The sequence below is a fragment of the Drosophila grimshawi genome, unplaced genomic scaffold (assembly GCF_018153295.1).
Source record: "Drosophila grimshawi isolate 15287-2541.00 unplaced genomic scaffold, ASM1815329v1 contig_311, whole genome shotgun sequence".
Classification (NCBI taxonomy): domain Eukaryota; kingdom Metazoa; phylum Arthropoda; class Insecta; order Diptera; family Drosophilidae; genus Drosophila; species Drosophila grimshawi.
The window spans coordinates 2,816,941-2,837,795 of NW_025063098.1; the positions used below are offsets into that span (position 1 = coordinate 2,816,941).

General features: G+C 41.9%; 7 protein-coding genes across 9 annotated transcripts; 4 read left to right on the forward strand and 3 right to left on the reverse strand.

Annotated features, from left to right (window-relative positions):
- LOC6563451 (UDP-glycosyltransferase UGT5) lies at positions 1–3,339 on the forward strand. Its single transcript, XM_032736751.2, has 4 exons — positions 1–523; positions 1,625–1,696; positions 1,758–1,945; positions 2,003–3,339. The coding sequence occupies exons 1-4, from the start codon at positions 271–273 to the stop codon at positions 3,158–3,160; spliced, it is 1,671 nt and encodes a 556-aa protein (XP_032592642.1). The 5' UTR covers positions 1–270; the 3' UTR covers positions 3,161–3,339.
- Positions 3,340–4,723: 1,384 nt separating this feature from the next.
- On the forward strand, positions 4,724–6,791 carry LOC6563450 (juvenile hormone esterase). Its single transcript, XM_001990535.2, has 4 exons — positions 4,724–5,768; positions 5,824–6,147; positions 6,206–6,338; positions 6,394–6,791. Exons 1-4 carry the CDS (start codon positions 4,754–4,756, stop codon positions 6,563–6,565), a joined length of 1,644 nt encoding a protein of 547 aa, XP_001990571.1. The 5' UTR covers positions 4,724–4,753; the 3' UTR covers positions 6,566–6,791.
- Positions 6,792–8,089: 1,298 nt separating this feature from the next.
- LOC6563449 (UDP-glucosyltransferase 2) lies at positions 8,090–10,076 on the forward strand. 2 transcript variants are annotated; one of them, XM_043214961.1, is made up of 3 exons: positions 8,108–8,369; positions 8,428–9,760; positions 9,792–10,056. In XM_043214961.1, the coding sequence occupies exons 1-2, from the start codon at positions 8,123–8,125 to the stop codon at positions 9,735–9,737; spliced, it is 1,557 nt and encodes a 518-aa protein (XP_043070896.1). In that variant the 5' UTR covers positions 8,108–8,122; the 3' UTR covers positions 9,738–9,760; positions 9,792–10,056. The 2 variants fall into 2 exon arrangements, with proteins under 2 accessions (XP_001990570.1, XP_043070896.1); XM_001990534.2 differs by having other exon boundaries at positions 8,090–8,369; positions 8,428–10,076.
- A 522-nt stretch (positions 10,077–10,598) lies between these two features.
- LOC6564336 (UDP-glycosyltransferase UGT5) lies at positions 10,599–12,439 on the reverse strand. The gene is made up of 2 exons (XM_001990533.2): positions 12,156–12,439; positions 10,599–12,018 (listed from the first exon to the last, which is right to left on the reverse strand). Exons 1-2 carry the CDS (start codon positions 12,400–12,402, stop codon positions 10,691–10,693), a joined length of 1,575 nt encoding a protein of 524 aa, XP_001990569.1. The 5' UTR covers positions 12,403–12,439; the 3' UTR covers positions 10,599–10,690.
- A 372-nt stretch (positions 12,440–12,811) lies between these two features.
- On the reverse strand, positions 12,812–15,195 carry LOC6564335 (UDP-glycosyltransferase UGT5). The gene is made up of 2 exons (XM_001990532.2): positions 14,627–15,195; positions 12,812–14,433 (listed from the first exon to the last, which is right to left on the reverse strand). Exons 1-2 carry the CDS (start codon positions 14,883–14,885, stop codon positions 13,103–13,105), a joined length of 1,590 nt encoding a protein of 529 aa, XP_001990568.1. The 5' UTR covers positions 14,886–15,195; the 3' UTR covers positions 12,812–13,102.
- Positions 15,196–15,543: 348 nt separating this feature from the next.
- Positions 15,544–17,796, reverse strand: LOC6564334 (UDP-glycosyltransferase UGT5). 2 transcript variants are annotated; one of them, XM_001990531.2, is made up of 2 exons: positions 17,552–17,796; positions 15,544–17,132 (listed from the first exon to the last, which is right to left on the reverse strand). In XM_001990531.2, exons 1-2 carry the CDS (start codon positions 17,697–17,699, stop codon positions 15,862–15,864), a joined length of 1,419 nt encoding a protein of 472 aa, XP_001990567.2. In that variant the 5' UTR covers positions 17,700–17,796; the 3' UTR covers positions 15,544–15,861. The 2 variants fall into 2 exon arrangements, with proteins under 2 accessions (XP_001990567.2, XP_032593116.1); XM_032737225.2 differs by having other exon boundaries at positions 15,544–17,169; positions 17,552–17,635.
- Positions 17,797–18,002: 206 nt separating this feature from the next.
- LOC6564333 (UDP-glycosyltransferase UGT5) lies at positions 18,003–20,645 on the forward strand. Its single transcript, XM_001990530.3, has 3 exons — positions 18,003–18,260; positions 18,740–20,109; positions 20,171–20,645. The coding sequence occupies exons 1-2, from the start codon at positions 18,017–18,019 to the stop codon at positions 20,059–20,061; spliced, it is 1,566 nt and encodes a 521-aa protein (XP_001990566.1). The 5' UTR covers positions 18,003–18,016; the 3' UTR covers positions 20,062–20,109; positions 20,171–20,645.
- Positions 20,646–20,855: the final 210 nt, after the last annotated feature.

Here is a 20,855-nt window from a genome sequence, read left to right on the forward strand (position 1 = left end):
CACAGATGTGTTGATACAATCCGAATCGTCTCACGGTCTCCGGGCTTTGATTTCTTGGTTCCTAGTAATACATAGTTTCTTTTATATATATTTACAGATTTGGAATTGGAATTTTGTCAGTTTTGCACGAGCATGTGGCGCGTTTGGATCGTTAATAGAAAACAGTCGCAAATCTAGCGAGTGTTGAAAGTGAATTTTAGAACAATCAACAATTAATTGCTTTTATTATTATTATTATTCCGATATTGTGCTTAACAAAGAACAAAACAAATGTCGCAATCAAGTAGTAAGGTTGGTTTCATTGGCCTCACATTGCTATGCCTGCTGAGCTGCGTGGCTTCCTATAATTATATGGTGGTGTTACCCTGTGCCGCTCGTTCCCATTACAATGTGGGCTCGGCCCTGGCCAAGGGTCTGGCAGCAGCTGGTCATCAGGTGACACTGGTGTCACCCTTTGCGCTCAAGAAACCCATTAAGAACATAAATGATCTGCCAGTGCCGAGCATCTTGAAAGCTATGAGCGGTAAGTAATCGTCTTTCGTCTATTGGCTTGTAATTTAATAATCGTTATGATGAAAATAAGGCGAACAATCCGCAATCCAACGACCTGTGAATTAAACAATTAGCACTACCCAGTTACGTAAACGAGGCTTTATTAGCTTATCAATTCAAGCAAGCAAGAATGGAGGCAGAAAGTCCCCTAACAGGACCAGAACCGTATTGTGGCATAGAGAGACACACTATACGACTGGAATTTAGAAACGAGGAGAGACAGAGACGGCATCAGAGCTGGTCAGAGGCAGTAGGACTCTGACAAGCCAGATGCCTCCTTGGTGGTTATAATCTTGTACGTTTTAAACAGATTATAACCATGAGAAAGAACAACCTTAGGATACTTACCGATCTATTGACACGACACTGTAGACTAAGGAGTCACCTGACAAAATTGAGTATATATAGTAGCGATCTCTGCAGGTTTGGTGAAAGAGAGGAGGAATCCTCGATGCACATCCTGGCAGAATGTGTCGCCTTAATTAGAAGAAGAAGCAGCATCCTAGGGGCGCATGTTTTGAATTGCAAAGACATAGTAGACCTCAACCCAACAAAGATCCTCACGTTCGTAAGGGAGTTGGGGCTGATGGAAGAGCTATAGGCTCAGAAGGGGGGCACAATAGATCAAATAGGTCGCGGTGCAGCTTCCCCTCTAATAATAATAATAGCTTATCAATTAAAAAGCCTCCACCTTCCTAACAAATATTTCACGAAATTAATATTGTTTCTTTCAGTGTGGCTAGTGAATATTTAATTTAATCTGGACAAAATGATAATACTAAAATGATAAAGAAAATAACTTTAATATTTTAGTTCAGTTCAATTATATACTATGTATTTAGAAATTCTATTTAAAACAATTTAAATGCAGTGTATTACAAGTTTTGAGAGAATACTGACTTTTTTACATAACAATCTGTTGAGTTTGATTTTTGTGTTTACTATTTTCAGTGGATAAAAGTAGTTAATTATTCAGATATCAGATAACAGAAATATTAAAAATTGAAATTCACACTTCACGAACGCATTTTACTTCGAGGCATTTAGCTAAACTTTTTTCCTGACTTTCCAGGCGATATTGGCAACCTGTTAAAAACCTCCGAGGCGTCCATTATCCAACAAATTTTGGGTTTATATGATATGGGTAAGTTCACAAGCAAATAATTATTAATATGCACCTGTAAAATGAGTCGTTATTGTTGTAGGCATACGGCGAACTGGGGTATTGCTAAGCGACTCTAGTGTAATTGAGCTGATGCAATCTAATCAGACATTCGATGCTGTCATCTGTGAGGTGTTCCTCAACGAGGCTCAATTTGGTCTGGCGGAACATTTCAATGCGCCGCTCATTGGAATGGGCACCTTTGGTGCCATCAGCTGGAATACTGATCTGGTTAGCTGTCCTGTGCAAGAATTCTCAAGAATCACCTAATACTTTATTTTCCATCAGGTTGGCACACCATCGCCGCCTTCATATGTGCCGCATCCGTTGCTCAAGTTCTCGGATCATATGTCGTTGGTGCAGCGCGTCATCAATTTGGCCTTCCTCAGCTACGAATATCTGTTTATGGAACTGTACTATTTGCCGCAGCAGGAGCAACTCTACACAAAGTATTTCCCCAACAACAAACAGAACTTTTACGATATGCGTAAGAATACGGCTCTGATGCTGCTCAATCAGCACGTCTCGCTGAGCTTCCCCCGTCCCTACTCTCCTAACATGATCGAAGTGGGTGGCATGCACATCAATCGCAAGCGCCAGCCTCTGCCTCAGGACATTGAGGAGTTCATTAAGGGTGCCCAGCATGGCGTCATCTACTTCTCCATGGGCTCTAATCTGAAGAGTAAGGATCTGCCACAGCAAAAGCGTCTGGAACTGATTAAAACGTTTTCAAAGCTCAAGCAGCGCGTTCTGTGGAAATTCGAGGAACCCAACTTGCCCGGCAAGCCGGAGAATGTCTTTATCTCAGACTGGTTTCCACAGGACGATATATTGGCTCATGAAAATGTTATTTTGTTCATAACACACGGCGGCTTGCTCAGCACCACAGAGTCAATTTATCATGGAAAACCATTTGTGGGCATTCCTATGTTTGGCGACCAGTTCTTGAATATGGAGCGCGCCGAGCAGAATGGCTATGGCAGGAGTCTTGTCTATGAGCAACTGTCAGCTGAGCGACTTCTGGCAGCCATTCAACAGCTCATAGAGGATCCAAAAGCCAACGATCTTGTCAAGGCTATGTCCGCTCGCTACAAGGATCAGCCCCAGTTGCCGTTGGAGCGTGCCGTCTACTGGGTGGAGCATGTGACCAGACACGGTGGTGCGAGATACTTACGCAGTGCCTCACAGGATCTGAACTTTGTGCAGTACCACAACCTGGATGCCATATTGATACTTTATGGCGGCATTTTGTTTGTGCTCTACTGTATCGCATGGCTCACAGACAAATTTGTGGATTACCTCATCCTGGATGCCATATTGATACTTTTTGGCGGCATTAAGTTTGTGCTCTACTGTATCGCATTGCTCATATGTTGCGCGTGGCGAGCCCTGCAGAATTTCTTTATGGGCCGAAAAACGTCGCAGGATAAAATGAAGCAACACTGAGTATAAATCACGCGTAAGCTTTTGGATCTGTTTATATCCTATTTTGTAAATGATAACTATAAATTTTGAGCCACATTTTATGCTCTTCCCTTTGCTTTGGCTCATCAGAATGGCTATGAGAGCTAAAGCTGTTTTCGGTGCCGGCTCCAAATACAATAAAATGAAAAATATTTTGTGGAGCTATTGAAGATTTTCACCTCACACGCTGCCACGCAGCTTCATCTCTATTATTTTCGATCGATTTTTGAACAATTTCGTTGAACATTTTCCAATATTTCCTTTTCCATACCCTGTACAGCTATGAACTCATTTAGTGTATGTATTATGTTCATTGTCGAGCCAAGCACGTGAAACAAGTTACGTTTTGTCGATAACTTCAATTTTTTTTCTACAGGTATTGATTTCTTAGCTCATTTAGAGTTTTGTAGAGAGAAGCTTCAAGTTGGGTCCACTTTTCTGCAGAACTGTTGTTATTTTGAGTTTATATATTCATTTTTTTTTTTGGGCACATAGTTAACGCTTCTGTTGTAAAAATGCCCATCAGCGCGTTAAAATTTTTAACAGTTAGCAGTGGAGAACTAATGCCATGGCCACGCCCACAAAACCCCAACGCCCCCACGACCAGGCTCAACGCTTTTATTTTCTTCGCCGGTCGCTTTTTTCGACAGTTGTTTGCCGGACGGCCATGGATGGAATCTGTTTTTGCAAAGGCGGTTTTTTTTTTTTGAGGTTGTGGCTGGGAGGAGTGGGTGGTGTGCAAAAGGCGTATAAAAGTTTTAGCAAAACTTATTGAAACTGTTTTGGGCCATGGCCGCGCTGGAAAATCAGCGTCCGCGCCGGAAATGTTGGCGGCTGTAATGGCGGCTGCCGCATTAAAACTGCACGTCAAGAAATATACAAAACAAAAAAAAAAAAAAATAAAATAATGGTAGATGGTAGAACTATGGGAAAGTTGTTTTTGTGGTGGCTGCTGCTGTTTCTGGGATTTCTGTTGAAACTTTAGATATTCATTTACTATTCCAGGAAGCTCTTAAGCTTTTATACAGGCATGATCTACATATGTAATTCTATATATATAAGACTAAAATGCGCATTGTTTGTCAGCTTTTGTGTTAATATTTTTTTATTTTTACTTTTTTAATTACACTGCTCAAGAAAAGTATTGCCACACAAAGTGTATTTCGCATGACTTAAAAACGATTCATCTATATAAAAGCTGAGCAAATTGCCTTCAATAACTGCAGAAAACAAGCCCTAAAGAAACCCTTAAAAGCATATCAAATATATCCAATTAAAATATTTTAACATTACATGTAGATCAATTTGTGCCAAACAAGTAAAGGAAATACTTAATTTGAACGTTTCAACTACATCAATTAATTGTAATTGCAATATTCTTGCCGTACGCATACAGTTGAGCAGCAATGTATTCTAGCTATATAAATTTCAGATGTTTTGTGGTTTATTTTAAATCGGTCATTGAGCGACTTCTGGAAAAACCCCAGTCGCTGTTTGGAGAACCCCCGACTATTTCTATAAATGTGAAACTTTGCACCTGAATCCAATCAGTATGCGTCTGGGCGTTGTCTCAACATGTTCAATTTGCCAGCGTTCGTTTGCCTGCTGCTATGTGGATCTGTCCTGGGCATTGAGGTGGACCTAGAGTTGGGCCGTATCAGGGGCATCAATCTGACCTCTCGGCTGGGCGTGCCCTTTCATGCATTTCGAGGCATACGCTATGCGGAGCCGCCTTTGGCTGAGCTGCGTTTCAAAAATCCTCAACCCGTAAGGCCTTGGGCACCAGTGACGTTAGATGCCAGCCAGGACGGACCAATGTGTCCGCAGCCGTGGAATAATATGACAGATGTGTCCGAGGACTGTCTGCGTTTGAATGTCTACACAAAGAGTGTCAATTCAAGCACTCGTTTACCGGTGATTGTGTTTCTGCATCCCGGCGGTTTCTATGTCTTCTCCGGGCAGAGTAAATACTTTGCCGGCCCAGCACATTTAATGGACCGCGATTGTGTACTTGTCACGCTCAATTATCGGCTGGGCAGCCTGGGCTTTTTAGCCACGGGCAGCGCTGATGCCCCCGGCAATGCTGGCCTTAAGGATCAGGTGCTGGCGCTGCGCTGGATACAGCAGCACATCCATCGCTTTGGGGGCGATGCCAACTCAGTGACGCTGTTGGGCTACAGTGCCGGCAGCTTGAGCATTGGCCTGCACATGTTGTCACCAATGTCGCGAGGTCTCTTCCATCGCGGCATCTGCATGAGTGCCTCGCCGTATGGCCAGTGGGGCTACGACGAGTCGGATTTGGGTCTGGCGCAGAGACAGGCGCGTCTGCTGAAGTGTCCGGAGCAGCCAGCCAAGGAATTGGTCAGTTGCCTGCGTGGTAAGCCAATGTTGGATTTTGTAAGTACATATAATGGTATGTTTGAGTTTGGCTGGAATCCGGTGCTCAACTGGCGGCCAGTCATCGAACAGGATTACGGGCAGGAGCGTTTTCTGGTCGAGCATCCGTATAAAACGGCACAGAGTGGCCAATTCTACAAGGTACCCCTCATCACGGGCATCACCGAATTCGAATTTCTTTCTGGCGCATTCTGTAAGTAAACGAAATTATTGTCTATCATCGCTTTCTAATCCTCTCCAACTAATAGTTGATCTGCGCAATGAGAGCATACGCACGCAGCTGAATAACAACTGGGACCACTTGGCACCCATTGCGCTGCTCTACGAACGGGATACGCCCCACTCAAAGAAAGCCAGCACTGTGCTGCGCCACGAGTATCTGGGCAACGGACCCATTGCGAATCCTGAATCCCTGCAGGGCTTGGGCAGACTCTACAGTGATGCCCTGATTGGCGTCGAGTATCATCGCTTTATGCGCCTTATGTCCCCACATACGCCCATTTACACGTATTACTTTCGCTACAAGGGACGTTATAGCTTCTTAAAGCATCCCGACACCAATCAAACATTTGGTATGTACTTACTGACAGAAAGAAGAGGATTTGTATTTTAATTACTAATTTGTTACAGGCGCTGTGCACCACGATGAGCTCTTGTACTTGTTTCACGTACCGATCCTAACTCCACTCTTCAACCAGACTGATCCCGAGAATTTGATAATTGAACGACTCACGCGCATGTGGACAGAGTTTGCCAGGAAGGGGTAAGTATAGATGAAAGCAACGCGATTACTTAATAAAACACTAAACTCTCTATAGTGATCCACACAATGCCACCGATAAATACTTGTGTGATCTTCACTGGCCTCTGTACAATCCTGATGATCGCAAATATTTAGAAATCGATGTAAATCTGTCTACAAAAACTGGTAACATAAATGAAGAACGTTACAGAATTTGGGATAACTTGTTTGCTTATCCGTCTTTCTGAATAGGTTATTCTATTGGAATAACATTTATATATATATTCGTTCGTTATAAATCATTTGAATGCACAATATATTTTAAATATTTTAAATTTTAATATTATTCACTGCATGACTTGAACGACAAATTAGTTATATAGTAAACATATTCTTGCTATATATGTACATAGATATGCCAAGTTATTTCTTATATCAATATAGGTTTTCAAATAAATGAAAGAGTTGCGCAAATTTCAATTGTTGATTTATTTTTTCCAATTTGCTTCAACTTTATAGCCTTCAGATAAACACACAGAATATATTCAAGAAATATATTATATGAATAAAAATATATATTTCATTTTAGATATACATATATATACATACAATTTAATATGGGGAACAAAGAAAAATTTATTTAAATTTTTTAAGAATATATACAATTGTTTTGTTTTATATACATATATATATTTTTAAAATAAGAATCTCACAAATATAAAAGTAAAATTTTTTTGGTCAACTTTACATTCTTGTTTTTTCTTCTCCCTTAGTAAATTAAATGTATATATATATATATATATATATATATATATGTATATATATATATATATTGTGTTTATATTCACAGATTAAGATCTAAAATTAGGGGCGCACTCAAACTGATAAGCTATGTGAGAAATTTGTGAGCTCTTAGCCGAGAATCCGACAACTGCATCCGAGCAACAATGTCTGACAGAGCAATTAAATAACTATTTAGCGTTGGCAGCATATTTTCCGAAACTATCCTGCAATTTGCGATGCTAGCAAACCGAGCAAACGCAATCACTCCTCACACCTGCTAAATATTTCAAAAGATTTTTATAAAAATAGACGTGGAAACGGATATGCAAATCCCAGACACAAGGAGGTTCTCGTTCCATTTTTTTTGCACTCAAATAACGAGGCAACTGAAAAAAAATTCTTGAGTCAACTGATTTGCTGCTCGCACATATTTTTCACAGATTGTCATTGATTTTTTGTCACATTGGCGAACTGAAAATTTCACGTTGAAAATGTTTCCCATGTAACACTTAAGCTTAACTAAGTAAATGGATTTTATTTAAGCTCAATCGAGAGTTGGTGACCTTATGATCCACTATTGTATAATAGATTATCGCTCTTTTATATACATTCTTTCTTAGCAATCTAATGCCAATTTATTTATTAACACATGTCATTATTTTAACACAATTTAAGAACGCTTTCAAATAAAAGTACCGATGAAAAATGTCGCCTTAAAAAACTATATTTTACTCGTGCTTCGAAGCACTGGCAACACAAGATTATGTGGTGTCTGTGCTCAATACATTTGAGAATAGTCCCATTTCGTTGAGTAACAAACAAATTTCATCAGTATCATTATGACTTTATTAGCATTTTGCTTGGTTGTTTTTTTTTTTTTTTTGTTGGACAGTCATATCTGTACTTAGTTATCAGCAAGAGCTTCCAATCAGTTGAGAGCTTAGCGGTGGCCTTTAAAAGTGGATCCCACGTAAGTCGAAAGCTCTGTTTTAATCGAGCGATCAAACGAGTAGGAACTCAATATGAGACTTTTTACGATTTTATTGCTGACGCTGATGTCGCTTGTCGGTCGTGCGCCGAAGTCGGAAGGTGCCAAGATCTTGGCCACATTTACCTTTCCCGGCCGCTCTCAGTATATCTTTGCCGAGTCGTACTTGAAAGCTTTGGCAGCACGGGGTCATGAGGTGACAGTGATCAATGCCTTTGAGAATAAGCCGGTGCCGAATATGAGATTTATAACAATACCCAAAATCCACGAACATTACGAGGGTAAACGACACATAAACACTTAAATCCAATATTCTGATAAGTTCAATTTCATTTATAGAAATAATCGGGCTTCTGTCCGTAAATGGATATTGGAAGAAGCAAATGGTATACAGTTCGATGGTATCAATCGTTTCTAAGTGCTTCTTTCAGGATGAGAAAGTGCAACAGTTAATGAAATCTGATGAAAAATTTGACTTGTTAATTGCTGAGGTACTCCTAACGGAGTCAGTGTTTGGACTTGCCCAACATTTCAATGCGTCCCTCATGGGCTTCTCCACTTATGGCAACGATTATTATATTGATGAACTATTGGGCAACATATCGCCGCTGTCCTACAGTCCGCTAATCACTTCGCCCAGGTGCAACCCGATGAGTTTCTACGACCGTCTAGAGAATCATTTCGAGTTTTGGATAGAGAAAGCAGTATACTGGTTAATACACCATCCCAAGATGGAGCTAGAGTATGCCAAGTACTTTCCACAGGCCACAAAAACACTCAATGAAGTCCTGGACAGCTGGTCACTTATATTGTTGGGTCAACATTTCTCACTAAGCCACGCACGTCCCTATATGCCCAACATGATTGAGGTGGGGGGACTGCACATCTCTCACAAGCCGAAACCCTTGCCCGCGGATATCAATCAGTTTATTGAGTCATCTCCAGATGGTGTCATCTATTTTTCACTGGGAACTAATATTAAAAGCAAGGATTTGCCTGTAGAAACTAAGGATACACTATTAAAAGTCTTTAGCGGTCTCAAGCAACGTGTGCTCTGGAAATTTGAAGATGATCAGTTACCTAATAAGCCCGATAATGTGCTCATCAGCAAATGGTTTCCACAGCCCGACATCCTAGCCCATCCCAAGGTAAAACTCTTCATCACCCATGGCGGTCTCCTAAGCACCATTGAGAGCATTTATTTTGGCAAGCCTGTCCTTGGTTTGCCCGTCTTTTTCGATCAGTTCATGAATGTTAAGCACGCCGCACGTAAGGGTTTCGGACTCAGCTTGGATTTGCTGAACCTAAAGCAATCCGAGCTGGAGCAAACGATAAATACACTGCTAACGACGCCGAGTTATCGACAGGCTGCTTCTACTCTCTCCAGTCTTTATCACGATCAGCCAGAGTCGACAATGGATCGCGCCATTTGGTGGACTGAGTATGTGTTGCGGCACAAGGACGCTTCCCACTTGCGAGCCCCATCGCGAGACATGAACTATGTGCAGCTACACAGCTTGGATACTTTGGCGGTGCTCTTGGCCGTGCCCTTCACATTGCTGTTAATGCTGATAACATTAACGTGTTGGCTACTGCGCCTGCTCGTCGGGGCAAAGAGAATGCGTGGCGATAAGCAGAAGATACACTAAATATTTGTTTTGTGATAGTGTGTTATTGGGTGGTGTTCTAACCACTTAGACTAATAATACTTTTGTTATCAGTTATACAAGAGCTAAGTTTTATTGTGCCTAGGTCACCAACACTGTTCCTTTCCATCTGATGTGTTATAGGTACATGGCTAAATTGACTAGCCTCTTGATAGCGATCAAGAGAAGCATATCTACTTTATACAATTTTTACTCATTCATAATACATTTATCGCGTAAGAGTAGAGAAATTTGTAGAAACCCTTAAATTTGATTTTCAATTTTATTTTATTTTATTTTATGGAATTCAGCGTAAATTACAAATAAACTGTCTACTGCAAACACGTATAGCAAATTTACAACTGATTCAAATCAAGAATTGTTTAAGAGTTCAGCAACTACACAGCAGGAGCCGAATCTGCTTGCAATTTTTGTCGACCTGGCTTTAAGCATACATATCAAGCGGCACATTGAGCAGCTTTAATCAAATGAAATCATTTACATTTGCATGCCAATAAGGCCAGCTGCAGAATTTTATGGAAAATGCCAGCGTTAATAGCAACTACAGCAACAGTAACAACAACAAATAATAGCACATAAAGCTCATGAATTTTTGATTACGCATTTGGCGATGCGGCCAAAAATACCCGTCGCACATACAACGGAAGTGCTGCAGCAATTTAATATTATGCATACGCCACCATATGCAACTGATTGGACAGCGGTTAATGCATATTTTTGGGCTACCAACATAATAATGAACAGCATAGCAATGAGCCTGATTTATATGACCCTTGCCACATAATATCACATATATTTAATTAATTTGGTTAAGTTGCTGTTCCAAAAATAAAAGATTTTAAATGCCGAACTGATAAAATTTTTATATTTAAATTGAGCTATTCATTTACAACAATATTGTAATATGTAATATGAATCCCCAAGCGAAGTTTCGCTTAGTGATTCTTTAATTTCTGTGTGCTCGTTCCACTTTGACCTCTCAAGCATCTGAGCAATTTAAACAGCACAAAGGAGATCGCAGCAAGTATTAAAGTGGCCACAGCCAACAGCAAACCAATCACATCCAGACTGTGGTAAGCAATAAAGCTCAAGTCCTGTGCTGCCACACGCATATGTGGAGCACCCTTGTGCCGCAGCACATACTCCGTCCACCAGATGGCTGTCTCCTGCGGACCCATGGGCTTATCGTGATAGCGAGCTGATATTTGCTGTGCTCTTGCCGTAAATTGTGGCTCCCCAATCAGACGCTCGATGGTCTGCTTAAGCTCTAAGGCTGTCATCTTGCTGTGATCGAGACTCAAGCCGAAGCCTGCTCGCTTGGCACGCTCCACATTCTGAAACTGATCATAGAAGAAGGGCAAACCAAGCACCGGCTTGCCATGGTGAATGCTCTCAGTGGTGCTCAGGAGGCCGGCGTGTGTAATGAAGAGCTTCACATTGGGATGTGCCAGGATGTCGGGCTGGGGAAACCATTTACCAATAAGTACATTAGCCGGCTTGTTGACCAGCTGATCATCCTCAAACTTCCAGATTACACGTTGAGGTAAACTGGCAAATACCTGAAGCAGCATCTGGCGCCGCTCCAATGGCAGACTATTGCTCTTAATGTTCGAGCCCAGGGAGAAGTAAATAACACCCGCCGATCCAGCGCCCACAACAAAGTCTTCTATACTCTTGGGCAGTGGTGCTGGCTTGTGTGAAATATGCAGTCCTCCCACTTCGATCATATTCGGCACATGCGGACGGGGATAGCTCAATGAGAAGTGCTGATTGAGCAGCATCAGCGAGAAGTTCTTGCTCACCTCCATCAAAGGTTTTGATTTGGCAATATGCGGAAAATACTGTTCATAAAGCTTCACCTGCAGTGGCAAATGCACCAGCTTCCAATTGAGCCAGGCTATCGAGGTCTGTAGAAAATTGCGTACTCGCTCGCCGAACGTCATGTGATCGGTGAAGCCTGACGTCGGGAGCGGGGTAAAGGAGAGTGGAGAGGTGTTCCCCACAGTTTCATCGATATTCCAGTCTGTGCCGAAGGTGGAAAAGCCAATGAGTGGTGCATTGAAATGCGCCGCAAAGCCATAGAGCGCATCCGTGCGAAGAACCTCAACAATGATCAGATCGTAGTGATCCTTGCCAGGCTGGAGTAGCTCCCGCTGCACTTGGGCATTACGAAGCACAGACTTTGTAGTGCCGATGAAGAACGCGTTACAAAAATTATTTTCCTTCCACAGATTCATTTCATTACTCAATTCAGTTATTAATTCTGAAACAAGCAAAACATATTTTTGGATTATCCAAGAACAATAAGTTTGAAACAAAAACGGATTCTGAAAACGGTACAAAATCTTCGCACAATTTTTAATAATTTTGCAGTTGAATTATTTATTCATTTATATGCACCTTCGTAAGATTCAATTACTTCTGGCACGGGAATGTCGCGAAAGTTTTTCACTGGCTCCTTTTGGGGAAATGCATTGACTGAGGTTATTTCGTGACCCCGCGCTGCGAGTCCTTTCAAATACGGCAGCACATTAATGTACTGCGAGGGACCCGCGAAGGGAAATATGGCCAGTATGCGTGCGCCTTCCAGCAAATGTGGCAGCATAAAAATTAGCACTAAAGCACTGCTGAGCCGGAGTGAGAACATTTTTAAAAAACGTCTGCCGCGATCAATTTCAAATTTTCAACTGAACTGTGCATGTAGACAATGTTAAATTCAAAACGTTTTTCAGACAGTCAATTTTGTTATCAATGGCGATTATTCCCATTTAAAATTGTATCCAGAATACGCTGCCGTCTCCGTTCTCGTCTATCTGAATTTATTACAATGTTGTTGTCCAACATTTCTCAGCAAAAGATTACAAAATGCAAGTCACGATGATTGTCGACAACAGCACAGCGAGGCATTTTACAAAATTGTTGCAATTGTTGTTACTTATCATTACTGATCGACTCCGAAGTACCCCGTATGATCTTTACAATTTGCATGTTGCATGTTGAATGAAAGTTGATTCAGAATGTATTTTGAACTTGGGCTGAATAATAAAAAAGAAAAATTGTGTTCACGTTAGTATTTATTGATTCATCTATAATGTTTGATATATTTTAATTACAACCTTGAAAGCATTCTACAAAATTCACATAGAATAAATCTGTTTAAGACATAAAATAAATATAAGCAGATATTCTTTAAATAAAATAAATAAAAATAAGCAGATAATTGTAAGTAAAAACTTAAAGGCAATAATTATTAGTGTTGCCAATTACAACAATTTTGAAAAATCTCCAACAAATAAAATATATGCTATAATTTCATTGCGTGTTATTAAGTGTCTTGGCGTTAGCGTCTACTGTGTTTTTAGCTTATTATTAGTTTTCCAACGTCTACACAGAATATAGCGTAGTATTCTGAGCACACGCAAAAGCACAAACAGAATCACTAAAACGAGCAGTGAAACGATGCCACCGAGCAGACCCCACGTGTCCAGGCTGTGCAGTTGCAACAAGTTTAGGTCACGCGATGCTGAACGTAGATGCGGAGCGCCCTTGTGCCGCAGTACATATTCCGTCCACCAGATGGCGCGTTCGAGCGGGGTATCCTTCTGATCGCGATATAGCTTGGACTTTATTTTCGCCGCCTGCGTATAACTAATATTGCTGAGCAACTCCATAATGTGATCGTGCAACTGGGTAGCATTCATGGACCACAGATTCAGGACCAGGCCATAGCCCGCCTGCTTGGCTCGCTCCACATTCAGGTGCTGGTCATAGAAGACAGGCAGACCCAGGACCGGCTTGCCAAAGTAGATGCTCTCAATGGTGCTGAGAAGACCGCCATGGGTGATGAAGAGTTTCACATTGGGATGAGCCAGAATATCCGGTTGTGGGAACCATTTGCTAATCAGCACATTCTCTGGCAGATCGTCCAGCTGCTCCAGCTCGAATTTCCATAGAATGCGCTGCTTGAGACTGCCAAAGACCTGGAGCAACACCTGACGCGTGGGCGCTGGGAAATCAGAGCTCTTAATATTAGAGCCCATGGAAAAGTAAATGACGCCATGGCTGGCACCAGTCACAAACGTGGCCAGATCGTCGGGCAGCGGTTGAGGATCTCGCTCCTGCTGCAGATGCAAACCGCCCACCTCAATCATGCTGGGCAGATAGGGACGCGGATAGCTAAGCGTAAAGTGCTGGCCCAGCAGCATCAATGAGAAACTATCGAGTACCTGCTCCAGTGTCTTACTCGCCTGGGGAAAGTATTGCTCATAGAGCTTCTCCTGGCTGGGCAAATGAACCCAATGCTTATGCAGCCAGCTGAGGCAGGCATCCCAAAGGTTCCACAGCCGCTGCTCGTAGCTCATGTGATCGGTGCGCGAGGACAACAGCATGGGATTGTACGAGAGCGGCGAAATATTCCCCATAAGATCATCTATATGCCGATCTGTGCCGTATGAGGAGATGCCCATTGTTAGTGCTCTAAAGTGCTGCGCCAGGCCAAATAGTGCCTCAGTCTGCACAGTTTCCAGCAGCACTAAGTCAAAGGCTTGCTCGGATTGGAGTAGCTGCTGCACAGCGGCATCATCCAGCACACTGGTCGTCAGCATGTTTAAGAACTGTGTCGTCATGGTAAGAATTGTCCACTGACTGGCCTGCTGATCGTAGTCCGCACTGCCGAAGGCTTGTTTAAATTATCGAATCTGCTCGTTACCATTAACATAAATACATACAGTTGTCGCTTGGAAAATACAGAGTTTTACTACCAACATATAAATCGTTTTTTGTATGTGTTTTATTTTATGTTAACCGATAATTGCATCTACCGAGCGACCCTTGTACATTTGATAACATATTTGTAGGCTATTTCCACTTACCAGCCATTAGCTCATGTATTTTTGTCGCACCGATTACTTTGAAATTGGGATCGATTTGGCTGCTGCCAAATGTATTTATCACAGTTACATTGTGGCCCCTTCTGGCTAGCTCTTTCAGATATTGCTCTGCAAATATATACTGCGATTTGCCGGGAAATGGAAAAACCGCCAAAATCTGTGCAGCTTGCACGCCGACTCCAAGTGCAGCGAGCAGCTGATAGAGCAGCGTTATGAAAAGCACAGAACGAAACAGCTCCATTTGTGTGAATGAGAAACAACCAAATGGTTTTGTGTTTCGTTGAGTACTAAAGTAAAAACGTAAATTGCTTTTAATTATCACCAATTTGTCACCACTTTTTCGATTACGATTCACGAGTCTCTAATGTGGAGGAAGGTCATGAGTTAAATACGCAAACCCGTTGAAGCAGAACGTAGTTTTCGTATTTCTCTTTTAATCTGATGAATTTGTTATTTAATTTAGTTTTGTTTTTAGTTTTTGTTATTTTTTCGTATTGAACATTTTTATGATAAGTGCGAGCCGCGTCGTCAACGACGTTCGTCTGACAACTATTTGATTGATTAAACAGTTGTTTATATTCAGTCGTTGCTCTCTGGCTCTCTCTGTCGCTCTGTCTCTGTCTCTGTCTCTGTCTCTCTCTCTCTCTCTCTCTCTCTCTCTCTTTTGTACCTCTCTGAGTTTTTCTCTCTTCGACAAACAAAATATTTTGCTAGTGAGATATACGCCGCATATATTAGAGAGAATACAGCGATTACCACCAAGGTCTGGCGTTAAATTGAGCGTTAAATTGAGCCACTCCGACACATTTTTGAGTAGTAAGCGAATGTTCTCTAACATATTTTTATAATACAAATTGAATCGATTTATTTTTACATCATTAATTTTATTTTTAGTGCATAATACATTTTTTAGTGCATAATATATTTATCTTATTTAAAATACTTTCCTTAATTTAGTATCTCCATAGAGTCAACTATTCGAATATTTTTCTTGGCAGTCAATAAAATTGTCAGAGGTGCAGATTCGCTTGTGGCATAGTGTATATATCATCTAAAACGATTGGCATTATCGAGTTAACATAGCAAATGCGCTTAGTATATAATGCCTACACTCGTAAAGTACAAAAAATCATATCAACACATTATCTGATTAAATTAGCAACTACAATTTAGATAAGATAACAGCAAATATTTGCTTTTCATAAGTGGGCAAACTATTACCGCCATTTAAACAACTTGCAGAGCACATAAACCACCAAGCCAATAAGTAGTCCAAACCGCGAAAGAACACCGAGTATATTGTCCAAGTAATAGTAATCAAATAGCTTCACTTTGGAGGTGGACACACGCATGTAGGGTGCACCCTGGTGACGCCAAACGTACTCCGTCCAAAAGACAGCCACGTCCAGTGGATGCATCGGCTGATCTCGAACACGCTGCGATAGTTCTAGCGCCTTTCTTCGATATTGAGGCAGGGCCAACATTTCTCTCAATGCTGTCTCAAACTCCAGCCTGGTCAGCGTGCTGATGTCTAACCTCTGTGCCATGCCCTCCACCTGCATGCGCTCCAAGTTGCGGAACTGATCGAAGAAGACGGGAAATCCGAGCACGGGCTTCCCATAATAGGCTGCCTCAATGATGCTCAGTATGCCGCCATGGCTGATGAGCAGCCGGCAATTAGGATGCGCAACGATCTCCTGCTGTGGGAGCCATTCACTCATGTAGATGCTGCTGCTCACATTTGGTCGTACATTTCCCTCGAATTTCCATATGATGCGCTGTGGCAAAGCCTCAAAGGTGTCCACAATTATACGCAGCTTTTCCGCCGGCAGATCCTTGCTCTTTATCTCTGGACCAAGAGACATGACGATGACACCATGTTGTGCCTCTTCAATAAACTGCTCCAGCTCTGCGGGCAGTGTTGGCAACTGCTTGGGCACATGCATGCCGCCCACGTCCACCATGCTGGGGACACTGGCTCGTGCCTCGAAGAAACTGAAGTGCTGATTCAGCAATATCAACGAAAAGTTCTGTCGAATTTCCTCAAAGCTTTGCTCGAGGTGGCCAAAGAAATGCTCGTGAATCGCACGTTGTGCTGGCTGAAAGATTAACCAGTACAACATCCACTCTTCGGACATTCGTATCCAATTGTAAAAACGTTCTATCAGTGTTATGCCTTTATTAAAGCCGGTCCACATCACCGGCTCAAACGTTGATGATCCTCTGTAGCCGACAAATGTCTCCATAGTCCAATCGGAACCACATGTTCCCAGTCCAATTAGAATCGCATTGAAATGCGCTGCCAGGCCAAAGAGCCCATCTGTATTCGATGGCTCCAGCACAACCAGATCATAGCTCACATTGGAATGCATCAGTTGCTGCACTTCCGGGCTCTCCAAAACATTCAAAACAATCTTAACAAAAAAATTGCGTATTGACATGAGTACAACCCACTCAGAAACGGTGTCCCACTGATGAGCATCAAAATCTGGATAAAGTAGTAAGCACACATAACGATGTTGTGTCTATATGGTATCAGATTGGAATAGCATTGCAAAACGTAAGTTATTTAGAAAGCGAAGTGAAAATAGAGATAAATGTATTGATTGACAATTTACGTGGTCAAAAATTGAAAAACCAAATTTGTATTTAGTTGTTTACTATTTTTATTTATTTGGGAACCATAAAGCTGATTGCATAATCATATGAAAAACTGAAGCTTCGACTTACGTCGCCAATTGCTTAAGCGAATATGAGGCATTCAAACTAAATATCAATTTTAAGGTGAACAAAAGATTGTGTTCTATGTACTCTGCCTAATAAGGATTTCTCATTGTTAAATTGTTGACCATTATTAACCAGTAACTGTTTCAATTCTGACCAATACACATTAACTTATCAACTCACCCGAATCTGTGTCATGACGATCTTTAACGAATATCGAGTGGAACTGCTTCATGGTGTCGCAATCAAAGGCATGGATGATGGTCAGCTGATGACCGCGCTCATGCAAGGCCAGCAGATAGGGCGTTAATAGCTTGCACTGTGACAACATGTCAAACGGAAAGACAAACAGTATTCTGGCTGCACGTGTGCTGGGGCACAGGTGCTGCAGCAGCAGTAGTGTTGCAAGAGCGAGACCCCCAACCGGCAACTGCTGCAGCCGCATTGTAAGAGACTTCCAGCCAATAGCACATGCGGAATCAAACTGAAAAGGCCGTTAACCAAAGACCAAAGAGGCAACTATCAATGGCAATGGCAATGCCAGTGATAAGATTAGCAATGCTCTCTCCACAACATAATACCCTCGATAATTTTAATAATGCCCAGTACTGTGTAGAGCATTGAAATGTACGCACCTGGAACGGCACGATGTTAGGGCACCTGGGTGTCGATTTTCTGGTATTAGGATTATGCCTTCAGCTGGCAACGGCCGCTAACATATTAGCCGTATTCGCGTACATCCTCCCCTCGCCCTTCTATCTTGTGGCACCCTTAATGAAGGCGCTTGTGCACCAAGGCCATCAGGTAACTATCATTTCTTGTGGCAATCACTTGGCTGACATTGATGGTGCACATCACATTCGCGTCAGGATGCTGGATCATCTATCGGAGGGTAAGCGGAGTCAGCCTTAATTCCCAAATAGAATTATTGGTAAAGCTAATGGAAATTTACAAAATATAAATAATGAACGGATGTCTTAGGCTTACCCTTGCAGACCAGATAATCTGCTGATAATCTGCTGATAAACAATTGTTCCAAATTTGTAGCTTCAATTCAAATATGGATATTAAAATAGTGGTTCTGATGAAATATACACTTATTATTATCTATGAGATTGTTTGGTGACCAGTTTTATTATTTAAATATGTCTTTCGCTCGCTGTGAGTGTTTTTTTTATACTTCGATATATTTAGAATAGCGTTGTTATGTAATTTTTAAATTCCCTTTATGACTTTAGGATATTTTACAGGTGATACGCATGTGCTGACAAGCTCTAACAATTTCCCAATATCAATCAATTTTCACTTATCAGCTTTGTAATTTTTGACTTATTTTAAAATTCCTTAAAGCACAGTAACTTTTTTTTGCAGATATGTTTAACGATGATTGTGACTGGCAAACTCCCTTTACGAAGTGGCAGGAGGCGTCGATAATAGCGAAATACTACTACAACTCCTCCAGCTATATACTGTCTGATACGGGTGTTCAAGCATTGCTCCATGATGGAAATGCCCAGTTTGACATGGTCATCGTGCAGGCATCGCAGACCGATGCACTCTACGGATTTGCACAGCACTTTAATGCATCCCTTGTGGGTCTTTCGGCGTATGCCACCGCTTGGAATATCGACTTTCTAGCAGGCAATACGGCTCCCAGTATTTACGAGCCCATGCTACCAGTTGGCTATTCAAATGGTTTTGGACTGTTGGATAAGTTGAAGAATTGGATTTATATCACCGAGGAATGGCTGGTGGAGCGTTTTATTTATGTGCCCCCTCAAGTGCAGCTATATAAGCATTACTTCAACCAATCTGCTGAGAGTCTGTATAAAATCCGGCATAGCTTCTCGCTGATGCTAATCAATCAGCACTTCAGCCTAGGCCGCGCCAGATCGAATGTGCCAAATGTGATCGAGGTGGCGGGCATGCATCTAGACGAACCCAGCAAACCACTCGACGCCGAACTGCAGCGTTTTGTGGACGAGGCGGAGCATGGCGTCATTCTCTTCTCGCTGGGAACTGATATCGATACCAAATGGCTACCCGTGGGCCTGACAGACTTGATGCAGCGCATCTTTGCACACTTGACACAGCGCATCGTTTGGAAATCTGATCAAACTTTGCGGCATAAGTCAGACAACATTTACATTAGTCCAATGCTGCCGCAGCGGGAACTACTGGCCCATGCCAAGGTGAAGCTGTTCATCACCCATTGCGGTACTCTGAGCACAATCGAAGGCGCCTTTCATGGTGTGCCCATGCTCTGCCTGCCCCTGTACTACGATCACTTCAGCATTGCGGAACGCATGAAGCTTGCGGGTGTATCACAAACACTACACTATGCCTCAATGACCTTTGAGTCGACAATCGAGGTCATCCAGGAGCTGATTGAGAATCCAATCTATACGCTCAATGCCCAGCAGATGTCTAATCGTCTGAGGGATCAGCCAATGAGTCCGTTGCAAACGGCCGTCTGGTGGACAGAGTATGTGCTGCGACACAAGGGGGCGCCACATATGCGCATCTCTAAGCAGGACATGGCGCTCATGCAGTACTACAACCTGGACTTTGTAACGATGCTTTTTGGTCGCATCGGACTGGCCATATTGATTTTGAGCTGTGTAGTTTTCAAGTTGGTCAGCTACTTTTTGGACCCCTTAAATTTGCGTCTTACTGTGCCAGTTCTCTTGTAAACTTTGCTTATCAATAACAAAGATAAGGGAAAGAGATAGAGAGAATGGGTGAGTGAGAGAACAAGTGCTTGATTTGTTTTGATCAGTAGTGAATTGATAATATACCAAGCCACAGCAAATAATAACAGATACAGCTTCGATAAGCAATTCGACGGCGTAGATATTCAAATAACATAACTATTTAGCGATGCGTGTTGAAGTCAAATACAATTTAACAAATACAGAATTTTACTCTGCCAAAACAAGTATGCGACTCCGACTTACACTGATACCAATCACCTGATAACCGGAGGCAAAGAACAGGGTAGGCGTAGCCAAGAAATTCGTTGTTTTTACCTATTTCTGAAGGTTATTTTTTATTTACCTTCCAATTTGGATAGCTGTAGCCCTTAAATTATGAGAGATATAGACTTTTCCGATTTTTAGGGGCGGAAGTGGTTTTGGAAGAGACATTTTCTTACCAATCCTTGGACGAGATTCCCAGTAATCTGCATTCAAATTTTGGTAACTTTAGCTTAAAATTTGCGCGGGATTTAGAATTTGGCGGTTAGGGACGTGATCCCACGGTTGAAGGGTGTTACTAGTAATATACATTTGAATTCAATTGATTTGATCAACTAGGGGCGACTAGTGGATGAATCAGCTCAATTCTAACACTTATTCTGACGCGGTTATCGGAGAATAGTAATGTAGTTAAGTTTTTGTGCAATAAATTTTAACAAAATCAGAATATTAAAACAATAAAAGTGAGATCATTTTTGTGCAGCATTGAGATCCACTTGATACCAAAAATT